Source organism: Impatiens glandulifera, chromosome 1 (genome assembly GCF_907164915.1).
Source record: "Impatiens glandulifera chromosome 1, dImpGla2.1, whole genome shotgun sequence".
In the NCBI taxonomy this organism is placed as follows: domain Eukaryota; kingdom Viridiplantae; phylum Streptophyta; class Magnoliopsida; order Ericales; family Balsaminaceae; genus Impatiens; species Impatiens glandulifera.
In genome coordinates this window covers 70,986,871-71,002,356 of record NC_061862.1, presented here as the reverse complement: position 1 = coordinate 71,002,356, position 15,486 = coordinate 70,986,871, and the positions used below count along the sequence as shown (strand labels likewise).

The window sequence follows — 15,486 nt, the reverse complement described above, 5'->3', positions numbered from 1 at the left end:
ACATATAATTTTAAATTTGATTCTTACTAAAAAATGCTTTGAGTTGAAGTAAGAGTTTGTAATTTTCTACATATAATAAACTTATACCCTAGTTCTAAAATAAAGCCTAGTTATGACAAACCCTCCATTTCAACTTATGACTCTCAAGTGAAAATCAAACTTAAAAACTTAATTTTTTTTAACTTTTAGCCAAAATCTTTGTCACTTCGTATTAGGATGTTTGAATATAATATATTTAGCTTAAGAAAACAAATAGATGAGTGATCAACAACAATATAAATGAGAATAAAGTGTTATTCTTGTTTAGTTACAAAGGACTTTAAGTAGATAAACAACATTTCTTGACTGCAGTGGTAGATTGATGAGTAAAATACTTCTGTCTCATTCGAACATATGGATACCCAATCATAGACAAAAAGTGGGCTGGCTTCGAGAAAGACAACACCTCATACCAAACTTGATTATTCTCATCCAATTCAATCGAAAACCTTTCTTCCCCAGCCTGCAACAACAATCTAAATTCATCAAACACCCACCCATCTGATTGAAATAAGGGACTTTTGGTTTACAAAAACAAAGACTAACTAACTAACCAGTAAGTGTCCATGAAGAGTGCCACTGCCAAAACCAAATGAGGATATGGATGCCTTGTTTTGGTTCATGTTGTTTTCTTTCACATACACCACTTGAAGTGGCATCATCAACCATGGCACAAATTCCTTCACACAAACACAAAACTTGTTCCCATTTTGAATTCGGGTCTTAGAATCAACAAATGTCCAGTCGAAACTAAAATGCCTAGAAGAAGAATTATTATTCAAATCCAAGATCAAGCTCATTTGGGTACTAGTTCAAATCCAACAAATGTAATTATACCTCCAAGATTGAAGTGCAGATTTTCCCTTTTCGTAGGTTTCATTGCCAGAACCAACCAAAACACGAGCATGGTTAACTAGGAAACCATCTTTCAACAGATCCTCGTCTTCTTGAAGTGAAGAGGCATGTTTAGCAGTAGAGCCTATGTGCTTAGCAGCATAATTGAAAGATCCAGATCTGTTTCCATGAATTAGGTAAAAACAGAATCATGTATGAGCAGATTTGAACTTAAAAGAGATAAATTAAGAGTTTACTTCATAATACAATCCTTCTGTTGTTCGGAAGAAGGACGATTCCAACTCAAGAACATCATATCTCAAGTAAATCTACAGAATCGCCCAAATAATAACCAATTCTGAGAGATGAGGAACAGTTAAAAGCAGCAGACAGATTGAGCAGATTGGTTCTTCTCTTCTCTCCTCTCCTCTCTCTCTTGAGAGAATGGTGAAATGACGTGACCCGTGACCCGCCTTCACTGCCGCCATCTGTAAAAACGATCTCTTCTAGTTACATATACTTGTTGAACACAGTATAAAACCTAAGGACCTTTTTTTGTTTTTTACTTAAACTTTAAAGATATTATGATTAATTCTTAAAAAAAACAATTATTATTAGCTGTCAATTGGATTAGGCCAGTTGGGTTGGCCCGTCCCGCTAAACAATTTAGACGGGTTGAGTTAGCAACTCATTTGGAAGTGGACCTACATGGGCTAGCTCGCTCGGATCGCAGACCTAGGCGGGTCGGGTTTAGGTTGGCCCGCAGGTTGACAAAAAAAATATAATCTGATTTATAGCTTATATGACGCATAACCCTAGTTTTTTCTTTTTTTCTTTTAGGCAGTACTATAACAGTCAATATTTAATACTTTGCTCATTTTTGTGTATTTTATATGTAGATAAAAATCAATAAGACAATGTAATAGTTACATCAATATTGTCCAAGGAAGAATCAAATGTTCTAGAGGATGCTAATGCAGACATTGAAGATAAAGACGATGAAAGAGAAAGATTTGACATGGATTATATCTCGATTGATGATATTTAAAAAATATTGACTTTACTGAAATTTCTATTTTATAAAATTTTCAAATTTTAGTTACTTTGTTGAACTATTTGGTCAATTAAAGTGTAACGATAAACAAGACTCTTGTTTGGTGTGTATTATGACTATTTGATCATGTTCTTGAACTCTTATTTTCTAGAACTATTAATGATTTTTATTTGTAGTGAGACAACCAGCGGGCTAGCCCGCCTAACCCGCAACTCACCTTGGGTTGAGTTGGTTGAGATTTTCAGCCCGCCGAGATGGTGGGCCGGTCCGCCATCGACCCATCAAACGATGGGTTTTGGTGGGTAGACCCGCCTCGCTATGGGTTGGCCTGTCTGACCGCTCTAATCACTAGGGCCTAAATGAAAAAATATGTTTTTAATTTTTTTTTAAGAAACTATAATATTTTACGTTAAAAAAAAGAAAAAGTTAATATAATTAATTATATATTAACTAATGATATTAATAAAAGATTGATAAGAATATGAGAAATGGATAGAGCATATTAATAATTCAAAATATGACAATTGAGGATCATCTTAGGATATGGATGAGGAGATTATAAATTCTTTGACAAGATTTGATGAATAAAAATACAACTCATTTCATATTTGAATCTGAAGACTTCTTTAGTTAAGGATGATAATGGAATGAATTGTTCCAATAATGAGTTTTCAATATTGTTACATTTTATTTTGAATTTTGTTTTTATTACCATCTCTGTTTTATACACTTTCGAAGAATCTCCACATAATACCGTTATACTATATTCTAAAAAAAAAATTAATAAAATTTTATAAATAAATTTTTTAATATTGTAATATATTGAAAATTTATTTATTATAAAGAAAATAAATTTAAAATGTCAGCTGCTATCTTAGATAATATCAGATATTACATTCTATTCATCCTCTACCATTCTAAACATGAAAACTCTTTAGAAATCACATTCTTTTTTTTAGACGACATTTTTCAAGATAATCTGCCAATTCGGATTTCTTACTTTTCGATGTTTCTACTTTTGCACAATAGTCATCAAAATCATCCCAATTATACATAGAACTTTGTTCTCTTTTAATATTTGAAAAATCAAAACTCTTAGACTTGAAGGAGCAAGGCACTAATTCATCAAATAAAGTGAATAAATTACCTCTTTAACTTTTAAGATATGCTTAAAGGCATCTAATTCAGAATAAAGCTTAGAAAAAAAATTCAACTGCAAGCATTCTTGATTGGATCGAACACAACAGTTATTGCCATTAATAGAACAAGAGTATCGATTCTATCAGATATACCTCGAGTATGTATAAGAAAATACACTTTAAGGCTTAGAGTTCGAAGCACATAACTTCTTGAAGAGAAATGAGATATAACTTCATGCATGGTACATGGGTGAAAGATTAATTTTGACGTGAACTTCATATATTGATGTTTGAGCATATATGACCCTTCAAAGAAAATTGACGCTATTGTTCGTACTAGAGTTTGAATTCGTAATTGATAAACTCTATATCAAAGAAATGCACTTACAATTCGTCTCCTTTTAAATAGTCAAAGAGACAATGTACTGAACCTGTTCTTGAAGATGTTTTGATCTAATGTCACCAAAACACGAGAACATAGAGGCACTTAAATACCTAGAAGGTTAAGAAGGTGTACATTTCGTTTCTTAAAGTGTGGTTGACTAATCAAGTGATGAAAAAGTAAGGAATCCTCTATACTAGGGGCATTTTTATAAAAATGAAAAAGTATTTAATTATTTAGTTTAAGTGGACAAGCTAAGCAATTTAAAGTTTCTTAGTTTAAGTGAACAAACTAGATATAGAATAATTTAATTTAAGTGGACAAGCTAAAAGACCTTTCTTAGTTTAAGTGGACAAACTAAGTAATAGTTAGGTTAAAAGTAAAAACACTTCAGGGTTCTTAGTTTAAGTGGACAAACTAAGTCCAACGCAAGAGTTCCGTTTCTTAGCTTAAGTGGACAAGCCAAATTTTTAATGTTTCTAAGCTTAAGTGAACAAGATAGATATACAATAATTTAGCTTAAGTGGACAAGATAAAAGTCATCTCTTAGTTTAACTAGACAAACTAAGTAATAGTCGGGTTAAAAGTAAAAACACTTCAGGTTCTTAGTTTAAGTGGACAAACTAAGTCAAACACAAGAATTTCGTTTCATAGCTTAATTGGACAAGTTAAACAAAGAATAAATTAGATTAAGTAGACAAGATAAAAAGATGTTTCTTAATTTAAGTGGACAAATTAAGTTATAACACAAGGTTCTTAGTTTAAGTGGACAAACTAAGTCAAACGTAAGATTTTCGTTTCTTAGATAAAGTGGAAAAGTTAAGTCAAACATCATAACATTTTTAATTCTCAGTTTAAGTGGACAAATTAAGCCCTGGTCAAGTCAAAACCAATAGTTGTCAAGATGAGCTAAATGGATAGCCGTTATATTTCAAATTCTCTAACAAACGTCATACAAGCATCAAGTCGGAAATGTCGTGAACATGAGTATTATCAGGTTTTATCTCTCTATCTTTTAATTGTTTTCATTAAACAAATCCAAGAAAAATAATAAATTTGGAAAATTCAAATGAAGTGCCTATTACTCAAGCTTGGACATACATTTTACTAAAATCAAAATTTTCATTCTAACTTTAGCCAAGAGTTGGAACATTGGGCGAGCCGTTCTTGAGCCTCTTCTCAAGAATGGTGAACCCTAGGAAAACAGTGGGTTATGGATTGATGAAAGGATCAATCCCATGTCTATCATTATTCGATTTTTGTTCTTTATGTCTGCTTTTCTTTTGTAAATTAATGTTAATTGCTTGGATATGACGTTAACTGATATGTTATGAATTAGACTAGGGATAATTTGTGTTGAAAGAAAAATTAAATTTAGTATAGCTTTTGTTTGTTAAGTGGAGACCTTCATGTGGAAAGGAAAATGTTTTTTTTTGTGAGGGCTTTGTTTAATATTCATGTGCATAATAGATCAGGGAAAGAAAAAGACCCCAACTCATGCCTCTATCTAGCCCAGTTAGGGATGACAACGGGTACTCTACCCGCCGGGTAGTGAAGTACCCATCCCCGAACCCAATTTTTATTTTATTATCCATTCCCGACCCCGAACCCGACGGATATATCTATTTCTATCCCAATTCCCGATTCTCGGGTACCCAATACCCGATGGGTACCCATTACCCGATTAAAATATGAATTTTATTTATTATTTTCTAAATATGTTAAATACTAAATATTAAAAACACATATGAAAATATTACTTACTTGTATAGTTATATTGTAGAAGTTGAATAATGTACATACATGAACTTCAATAAGAATTAGAAAGAAGTTCAACAAAAATTAAAAAAAATATTGAAACAAAAGAAAGATAAGAGATGTTAATCTTGAAATAAGAAGTGAATAGAGAGAAAAAATATTTGTTATTAAAGAAATAGAAAATTAAGAGTATGGGGAATATAAACTAAATTAATGATCGCGTTGTGGAGTGGTTAGTTGAGTGTTGATATAACTAATTAATTAATATATTTAATGTAAATTTGTAATGATGGTATTAATGTAAAATTTGAAAAGTCATTTAAATTTTTAATATATATATATATAATATTAATATTTCGGGAATCAGGTTTGAGTTTTGCACACTCTTCATCCCTGACCCCGAACCCGATCGGGTAATCATTTTCACTCCCCATCCTCGACCCCGATTTAAAATACCCAAACCTAAACCCAACCATCGAGTACCCACGAGTATCGAGTGTACGGGTACCCATTACCATCCCTCAGCCTAGTATGGGATATAGTCATTCCTTAATCCAGCCTATTCTAATTAGGCCCGCCTATATGTTTTTCCCATTCCACGTAGGGGGCTCAAAGGTGTTTATTTTACTTTACTATATAATATTTATTATTAATTAAATAAATAATAATTAAAAAATAAAAATCAAACTTAATAAGGAAGTAATATTTTTTTTAATAAATTAAAATTTATTCTTTAATTGAGGTCCAGTTTGGTTATGATTTATTTTCATATTTAATTGTTATTTTATTTTTTTTAGGATTCCAAAAATCCTAAAATTAAATATATATATATATATATATATATATATATATTTTGTACCTACTTATTATAAATTAATATTTGATGCATGTCTATTAATATATCATTGTTTAATGTGATTAGAAAATATTTCATTATTATTAATAGGCCTATATTAATAGGCTTATGATTTAAATATATATATATATATATATATATATATATATATATATATTTATATAATCTATTTATTTTGATATATATTTATGTATATATTTATATAATATTTATGCTTCATTTTGTAATTAATGCCTTGAATGAATAGAAATAATTAATATGATTATTACGTCTAAAATGTTTGAATGACCTCTTTTGAAAATGAATTGTTTATACGTTTTATATAATAATTTATGTTTTTCATTCAAACATTAATAAGATACATCCTTAGCATTAAAATTTAGCACTGAATGATACATAAATGTGAAGTGTAATAATATTTTTTTTAAAAGAACAAAATTGTTGAAGTAGATATTGTTTTTTTTAACGGGCATGTGAGACATAGCGTCCAAAGCCCTTTTTCACGTGTAACCAAACACCGAACCCTTAAAGAATTTCTTTTCAAAGACGTTATTGTTTTACATGCCAATAATTTATTTTTCCTAACTTTATAAAAATTTAGGTGGCGACTCTTTAGTCACAAACTGGTTCTTAAACAAATCCCCATTTTGAATTAATATTATTTCAAAATTTTGAAAGAAATTTTTATATTTTATATTTATTTCTTAAAAGTCGAATAATCATTTTTGCGGAGAGGACATTTTTTAAACGCGTACAGTTTTCTGGTGACTCTGTTGGGGACTTTTTGATGCTTAACTTGAAAAAAAACAATTTTAGCCAATTTAGAAATCTATTTTACACTTTAATGTTATTCCCCATAAAAAGACTTTTTTTCTTAATGTGCATGAACTTTGGGGCTCCGATGTGAAGATAGTATAATAATATTTTTTTAAAGGCCAAAATTGTTGAAGTAGAGACTGTTTTTTTAATGGGCATGTGAGACATAGCGACAAAAGTCCTTTGTCACATGTAACCAAGCACCGAACCCTTAAACAACTTTTTTTAAAAGTGTTATTGTTTTACATGTCATTAATTTATTTTTTCTAATTTTATAAAAATTTAGGTGACCACTCTTTAGTCCCAAACTGATTTTTAAATAATTCCCCATTTTGATTTAATTTTATTTCAAAATTTTCAAAAAAATTTTATATTTTATATTTATTTCTTCAAAGTTGAATAATCATTTTTGCGGGGTGGATGTTTTTTAAACGCGTACAAAATGGTTTTAGAAATCGATTTTGTAAATATTCTATAATCGTGATTTATGTTAAGACTTTTGTTCTTCATGATCATATGAAATAACTGTAGCTTACAAATCATAATTCCATTATTTGAATCAAAAGTTATAGCTTCAATAATTTCTTGACTAAACCAAGAACACACGATTCTTAAGTTGTAACATAGGACTAATGATCCTCGGTCCTGATCTTGAGGTTGGACCGATAAAACGAACCCGGGATCAAAAGCTAGGACCGAAAAATTTAGTTTGGGACCGAGGAACCCATGACTGAGTTTTCTAACTGAGTTTTCTAACTTATGACCGATGTTCTTCATCTAAGACCGTGAACTATGACCGGTGTTCTTCAACTAGGACCGTGAACTAGGACATATGTTCTTCAACTAGAATAGTGTTCTTCAGTTAGGACCAAGCCCTAGAACCGATTTTTTGAACCTAAGACTGAGCACTCCCTTTAGCCTAAGACTAATATTTCTAACCCTAGGACCGAGCCCTATCTTAGTCGATAACCGATAAACTTAACCTTAGATCTATGACTCTAACCTTAGACCTAGGACCCTCACCCACGACCAAGTAGCCCGAGTCTGGGACCGAGCTTCCCGAGCCCCTGGCCAAACCCTTCTGTCCTTTAACTAAGGTTCCCAAGCCATGATCCGAACCATTTGATATAGAGCAAGTCCGACCGAGCCCAGATCAATATAAATGAACCCGAGCAAGAGGACGGAGATTAAGCTCTTTTTCTTTTCATAATTCATAAGTACACAGAATATTCTAAAACTCAAAACTCGCAAGAGTCTGTTAATTTCTACATATAATAAACTTATAAACCCTAGTTCTAAAAGAAAGCCTAGTTAGGATAAACCCTCCATTTCAACTTATGATTCTCAGTGAAAATCAAACTTCTTATTTGTTTACAAAGGATTTTAAGTAGATAAACAACATTTCTTGACTGCAGTTGTAGATTGATGGTTAAAATACTTCTGTCTCATTCCAGCATATGGATACCCAATCATAGACAAGAAGTGGGCTGGCTTCGAGAAAGACAACACCTCATACCAAACTTGATTATTCTCATCCAATTCAATCGAAAACCTTTTTTCCCCAGCCTGCACCAACAGTCTAAATTCATCAAACACCCACCACCCATATGATTGAAATGAGGGACTTCTGATTTACAAAAACAAAGACTAACTAACCAGTAAGTGTCCATGAAGAGTACCACTGCCAAAACCAAATGAGGATATGGATGCCTTGTTTTGGTTGATATTGTTTTCCTTCACATACACCACTTGAAGTGGCATCATCAACCATGGCACAAATTCCTTCGCACAAACACAAAACTTGTTCCCATTTTGAATTCGGGTCTTAGGATCAACAAATGTCCAGTCGAAACTAAAATGCCTAGAAGAAGAATTATTCAAATCCAAGATCAAGCTCATTTGGGTACTAGTTCAAATCCAACAAATGTAATTATACCTCCAAGATTGAAGTGCAGATTTTCCCTTTTCGTAGGTTTCATTGCCAGAACCAACCAAAACACGAGAATGGTTAATGAGGAAACCATCTTTCAACAGATCCTCATCTTCTTGAAGGGAAGAGACATGCTTAGCAGTAGAGCCTATGTGTTTAGAAGCATAGTTGAAAGATCCAGATCTGTTTCCATGAATTAGGTAAAAAAACAGAATCATGCATAAGCAGATTTGAACTTAAAAGAGATAAATTAAGAGTTTACGTCATAATGCAATCCTTCTGTTGTTTGGAAGAAGGACGATTCCAGCTCAAGAACATCATATCTCAAGTATATCTACAGAATCGCCTCCTCTTCGTTCTCTCTGAAAAGGAACTTCCGGCAGCTTCCTCCAAAAAAGACTTCTCGATCTCTTCCTCCTCAAAACGACCTTCGCATGTGCTTTGGTTCTTCGCCTTCTCTTCTCTTCTCTTCTCTTCTCTTCTCTTCTCTTCTTTTCTTTTCTTTTCTTCATTGCCGCCATCTGTAACAATCTCTTCTCTTCTAGTTACATATACTTGTTGAACACTAGTATAAAACCTAAGGACCTTTTTTGTTTTTTATTTAAACTTTTAAAAAGATATTATGATTAATCCTTAAAAAAACAATTAATAAAAATATATATTATTTTAGTATAAACTAAAACTATTTTTCAAGGATTTAAGATAAATTAGTTTATTCTTTTTAAAAAAGTTAGTAAAATCCCTAATTTTTTTTTAAAAAAATATGAAGATTATCAATTAAAAACTTTAAAATAAAATTGATTACAAGTTTAATAAATAAATAAAAAGGAAAAAAAACTGCCATTAGAATTGGGGAAATTTGATAATATGACCCTAAAAATATGAGTATTTTGAAATTTAACCTTACTAATTTAGTTTTTGTTTTTTAACCTTTTTTTATAAATTTTTCCAATTTTACCCCTCAATAACCTTTTTATTTTTTTTTTATTTTTTATTTTTTTTTCTTTTTTCTTTTCTTTTTCTTTATTTTCTTTTCTTTTCTTTTCTTTTCTTTTCTTCTTTTCCCCCGCTTTCCCCTTTCTCCCTTTCCTTCCCCCGACGACCGTTGCACTTCCATCCAGCCTTCTTCCCTTCCGTTCTTCTTCTCCGTCACCTCCCTCCCCAGGTCCCCTTCTTCCCCCGTCAGCTTCCGTTTCTCCGACTCCAAGCTCCGCCGACGTTCGCCAAGAAGCCCAACCCTTCCAGCCAGCCTCTTCGTCGATCGCCAAGCCGAACTTCCAGCCAACGGACGATTTGAGGTTAGTTTAAGTTTATTGTTTAGGTTTATTGTTTAGGTAATCTTAGTTTAGTTTAGGTTTATTGTTTTAAATGTTGAGAATGCTGAGATTGATATAGTTTGAAATGCTGAGAATGTTTGTGAATGGTTTGTGAATATTTGTTTTGCATGTTTTGATTAGGGTTTTAGGGTTTTAGTTTATTATGAATGTTGAGAATGAATGCTGAGAATGGTATATTTGATTAGGGTTTTAGGGTTTTAGTTTAGGTTTAGGGCTTGGCGTGGGGGTTGGGCGTGGGGCGTGGGGCGTGGGGCGTGGGGCTTGGGGCTTGGGCGTGGGGCGTGGGTCTGGGGCGTGGGTCTTGGGCGTGGGCGTGGGGCGTGGGGCGTGAGGCGTGAGGCGTGGGGGTTGGGCGTGGGGCGTAAGGCGTTGGGCGTGGGGCATAGGGCGTTGGGAGTGGGGGTTCTTCGTGGGGCGTAGGGCTTGGGCGTAGGGTGTGGGGCTTGGGCGTGGGTCTTGGGCGTGGGGCGTGGGTCTTGGGCGTGGCCCTTGGGCGTGGGGCGTGGGTCTTGGGCGTGGGGCGTGGGTCTTGGGCGTGGGGCGTGGGTCTTTGGCGTGGGGTCACGCAATATGTAAAACTAATTAATAAGTTTCTTAGTAAGTGAGGATAGCTTAGTTGGGAGAATGTCAGACTGAAGATCTAAAGGTCAGGTGTTCGATCCACCTTCACTGTAAAAGTTTTTTTTTTTCTATTGGAAATTTTTTAAACAGAGTGATGATATATATAAACATTGAAATGATTTTGATATGTATGAATTATTCTTTCAAAATGGTTGTGTGTACAACATTGAAATGATTTTGATATGTATGAATATTCTTTCAAAATGGTTGTGTGTACAATTTTTCTTGGGCCAATACTCTAGAATTGTTTACGCTCATACTTATTTCGCTAATATTGTGGCTCATGGTGGTTGGGATGATTGGGACCACATCAGTAACAAGAACAAGTATACATCTTTAATATACAAATCTTAAATATTCATGTACTTTTGATGCATATTATATTAATTGTTGAATTTTCTATATAGGACTGCCTTTTTCAGGGTGTACAAGTGTTATGGGCCTAGGGCGAATAATTAATTCAATTTCATTATTTATTGTGTAGTAATTTATTTGTTTCATTGATTCTTTCATAGATGTTGAATTAGTATAAATAGAAATGAATGGTGTTTGTGTGACTTATAAAAATTACATTATAATCTTCTCAAAGTCATTCAAATAGAAAATTATTAAACAAGCCATTTGAATAATTAGTTTCTAAGTTTCAAACCTATTTCTTTTGTCTATGTTTTGGTTAATGATGAATTTTGTTTATATTACGCACTTGTTGTTTTCCTTTGGGCAAAAAACAACTTATTTGTTGCTTTGTGCTCTCAATAATTTTAAGTAAACAATCTTTATATATACAAAAAAATACAAGATTTATAAAATATAAACGAAAGAATTGAGATTCCTTTTCAAGAATAAGAATGTATGTATAATATACATGATTTGCACAATCCCATCAGTGAATTCAATTTACAAATTGTTGAGAGAAAGAGACAATTGAGAAAATAAGTACCTGACTTACTTATAATCCCACCCTTCCATTACACACTGGAGGCTTTTCTCAAGTGCAGCAAATAGTACAACATATATATTACACAACAATTAGTAATTTGTTCAAATTTCTACTTCATAAAGCTCCATTTTGTGTTGCAAGTACAACAACAAAGCTCCATAACTGACCCTCAATTGCACACTGTAATACCTCTTTCTTTTTGCCAAAAATCAGAAGACTTTGTACATTTGCTGCTGTTACATAGATATGTATAATAAAAGTTGTTATAGTCGATTAATGCAAGCACAAAAACAAGAATATAAATTTAGCAAGGTTCATCCTAGATTAAGATTACCTTCTTAGCTCATACTAGAAACTTAAGTTCACATTGGAGATAATGAGAATGTTGGGTATTTTTCCTATTTTCAATTTCAATTTTATAAAGTAAAAGGCAAAAAAAAAAAAAAAAAACTTTTACAGTGAAGGTGGATCGAACACCTGACCTTTAGATCTTCAGTCTGACATTCTCCTAACTAAGCTATCCTCACTTATTAAGAAACTTATTAATTAGTTTTACATATTGCGTGACCCCACGCCCAAGACTCAAGACCCACGCCCCACGCCCAAGACCCACGCCCCACGCCCAAGACCCACGCCCCACGCCCAAGACCCACGCCCAAGGGCCACGCCCCACGCCCCACGCCCTACGCCCCACGACGAACCCCCACTCCCTACGCCCTACGCCCAACCCCCACGCCCCACCCCCACGCCCCACGCCCAACCCCCACGCCCCACGCCCACTCCCCACGCCCCACGCCCCACGCCCCACGCCCACTCCCCACGCCCAAGCCCCACGCCCAACCCCCACGCTAAGCCCTAAACCTAAACTAAAACCCTAAAACCCTAATCAAATATACCATTCTCAGCATTCATTCTCAGCATTCATAATAAACTAAAACCCCAAAACCCTAATCAAAACATGCAAAGCAAATATTCACAAACCATTCACAGACATTCTCAGCATTTCAAACTATATCAATCTCAACATTCTCAGCATTTAAAACAATAAACCTAAACTAAACTAAGATTACTTAAACAATAAACCTAAACAATAAACCTAAACTAACCTCAAATCGTTGGGCTAGAATCGTCCGAGGTTTGGCGATCGTCGTTGGCTGGAAGTTCGGCTTGACGATCGACGAAGAGGCTGACTGGAAGGGTTGAGCTTCTTGGCGAACGTCGGCGGAGTGCAACGGAAGGGAATAAGAACGGAAGGGAAGAAGAAGGGTCTGGGGAGGGGGGGAGTGCAACGATCGGGGGAAAGGGAAAGCGGGGGAAGAAGAAAAGAAAAGAAAGAAAAAGAAAAGAAAAAGAAAAGAAAAAAGAAAAAATAAAAATAAATAAAAAGGTTATTGAGGGTAAAATTGGAAAAAATTTAAAAAAAAAGGTTAAAAAACAAAAAAATTATTATTGAGGTTATATTTCAAAATACCTTTATTTTCAGGGTCATATTATCAAATTTCCCCTTCTCTTCTAGTTACATATACTTGTTGAACACTAGTATAAAACCTAAGGACCTTTTTTGTTTTTTATTTAAACTTTTAAAAAGATATTATGATTAATCCTTAAAAAAACAATTAATAAAAATATAAATTATTTTAGTATAAACTAAAACTATTTTTCAAGGATTTAAGATAAATTAGTTTATTCTTTTTAAAAAAGTTAGTAAAATCCCTAATTTTTTTTTAAAAAAATATGAAGATTATCAATTAAAAACTTTAAAATAAAATTGATTACAAGTTTAATAAATAAATAAAAAGGAAAAAAAAACTGCCATTAGAATTGGGGAATTGTCTTCTTAACACTGAAATTTGAAAAATAGCCCAAGTTAATAATATTTACAAAATTAATATTTTAAACTTGTGAAATATCTATTAATAATATTTACAAAATTAATATTTTAAACTTGTGAAATATCTATATTAACTTAATAACCCAAGTATTCATTTGACACAATATATATATATATATATATATATATATATATATATATATATATATATATATATATATATATATATATATATAATTAGTGTCACGCACTTTACCATGTGTCAAAACTATACCATTCACATCACGCATTTTACGATACATGTCACGATTTGTATCACGCATTTTACAATACGCGTGAATTATAAATTCGCGTCACGCATTTGAAAACGAAAATTAATAAAAAAGTATTGGTATTGCATCAAAACATATAATTGTTCTAACATTAAAACTATTTAAATAACATTATGATTCTAGGAAAACAAAGACACTATCATATAATCAAAACAAAGCAAATAAATACAAATGAACTTATAACTAAACATTGAGCTTCCAACAAGAACCAAACTCTTGGGAAATCAACACTTTAATCAAAAGACATAAATTTGGGAAAAATATACTATTTTGATTATATACACCATTTTAAGAACAAAATTCACCCACATAAGGAGGATGTTTTTGATTCTCTTCTTTCTTTCTTTCATAATGAACTATGAGATGCACCTCATAGAGTACATAGGCTCAGATGAATCCACTGCCGGTGCACCATAAACCCTAGGATGGTCACTCTCCTGGCCATAATCCATCATCGGACGATATTCAAGATCATCATCATGATCCTGAACAAACTCTGGAATCTCAATCCCATTCCTCTTTATATGATCCCACAAATAGTCTAGCCTGCTTACATAATTCAGCTTTTCGTATAACCTGTTCTCAAACATTAATTAATCAATCAATTTTCAGAGAAGAGGAGACGGAGGAGATATCTCACATTCCTTAGTTCTTAGTTCTTACCCTCCGGTGAAAAGGAAGCGGCCGAAGGTGGCTAGGAAGAGTCTGGATTGGAGGCCAGGATGAACGAAGTAGACAGATTCGAGATTCTCTCTTACATTCAACGGAATCGCTTCGTAAATGGATCGCAATGCTGAAATCCCTGGGAAATTCTCGCTCCTTTGAACGCCGGTGTGTAAATACACGACGCAGAATGGACGATTCTCTAATTTAGGGAAGATTTTCTCTTCTAGAAACTTCTTCAGAACGTCAATCGAAACGGTTCGAGCTGTTTTTGTTGATTGATTGAAAACAAATTACTCAGAATGAATGAATGAATAGATCCAGAGAGGTAATCAATTGTATAGATACCTGGAAATGATTTTCCGACGATGCGTAGGATCTTACGACCTCTCTTGTCTCTTCCATGAATCTTGAAGACGTCCAGTTTTTGGAGCAGAAGCTCTTGATCAGATTCAGACATCATTTCAGGTGCCGTGAATTGGAGAAAACAAAAAAGTTTTGAAAACTGTATATACTAAATTCGATCTCGTGATGGATCTATCGGGAGATCAGATGCTGTTGAGGGATTAGGTTTGGCCATGAGGAGAGGAAAGTGAGATTTGTAGAGGGAAATTGATGGAGAAGAAGCGTATTATCAGGGTTATGGGGGATGTGAAATTAAGATAGATAGAGAGAGAGAGAGTAAGGATAACAAAATTTAAGAAGAAAACAAAAAGACATCTTCCTTAGGATGGATGGCTATGGGCCGGATTGGCCCATTCTAGGGCTTATTTTATCGTCCTTAGTTTTGTTTTAGAGATTCTTGGAGCACTAGTGTATCATATTTAAAAAAAATAATTTTTTTTTTAATTTAATATAATATTATAAAAAAATAATTTTAAAACTTTTTCAAAATATAAAAAATAAATATATTTGGGAGGTTAAATATTTAATTATTTTTACTAGTTTTCGGGT

The 15,486-nt window shown here is 33.2% G+C and overlaps 3 protein-coding genes across 3 annotated transcripts; all 3 read right to left on the bottom strand.

The window, feature by feature from the left end:
* Positions 1 to 221: 221 nt before the first annotated feature.
* On the bottom strand, positions 222 to 1,308 carry LOC124921441 (UPF0548 protein At2g17695-like). The gene is made up of 4 exons (XM_047462103.1): positions 1,131 to 1,308; positions 877 to 1,053; positions 594 to 798; positions 222 to 502 (listed from the first exon to the last, which is right to left on the bottom strand). The coding sequence occupies exons 1-4, from the start codon at positions 1,187 to 1,189 to the stop codon at positions 320 to 322; spliced, it is 624 nt and encodes a 207-aa protein (XP_047318059.1). The 5' UTR covers positions 1,190 to 1,308; the 3' UTR covers positions 222 to 319.
* Positions 1,309 to 8,061: 6,753 nt separating this feature from the next.
* On the bottom strand, positions 8,062 to 9,295 carry LOC124922041 (UPF0548 protein At2g17695-like). The gene is made up of 4 exons (XM_047462765.1): positions 9,071 to 9,295; positions 8,815 to 8,991; positions 8,535 to 8,739; positions 8,062 to 8,444 (listed from the first exon to the last, which is right to left on the bottom strand). The coding sequence occupies exons 1-4, from the start codon at positions 9,127 to 9,129 to the stop codon at positions 8,262 to 8,264; spliced, it is 624 nt and encodes a 207-aa protein (XP_047318721.1). The 5' UTR covers positions 9,130 to 9,295; the 3' UTR covers positions 8,062 to 8,261.
* A 4,691-nt stretch (positions 9,296 to 13,986) lies between these two features.
* On the bottom strand, positions 13,987 to 15,190 carry LOC124921440 (rho GTPase-activating protein 68F-like). Its single transcript, XM_047462102.1, has 3 exons — positions 14,881 to 15,190; positions 14,533 to 14,797; positions 13,987 to 14,445 (listed from the first exon to the last, which is right to left on the bottom strand). The coding sequence occupies exons 1-3, from the start codon at positions 14,993 to 14,995 to the stop codon at positions 14,226 to 14,228; spliced, it is 600 nt and encodes a 199-aa protein (XP_047318058.1). The 5' UTR covers positions 14,996 to 15,190; the 3' UTR covers positions 13,987 to 14,225.
* Between the last annotated feature and the right edge of the window lie 296 nt (positions 15,191 to 15,486).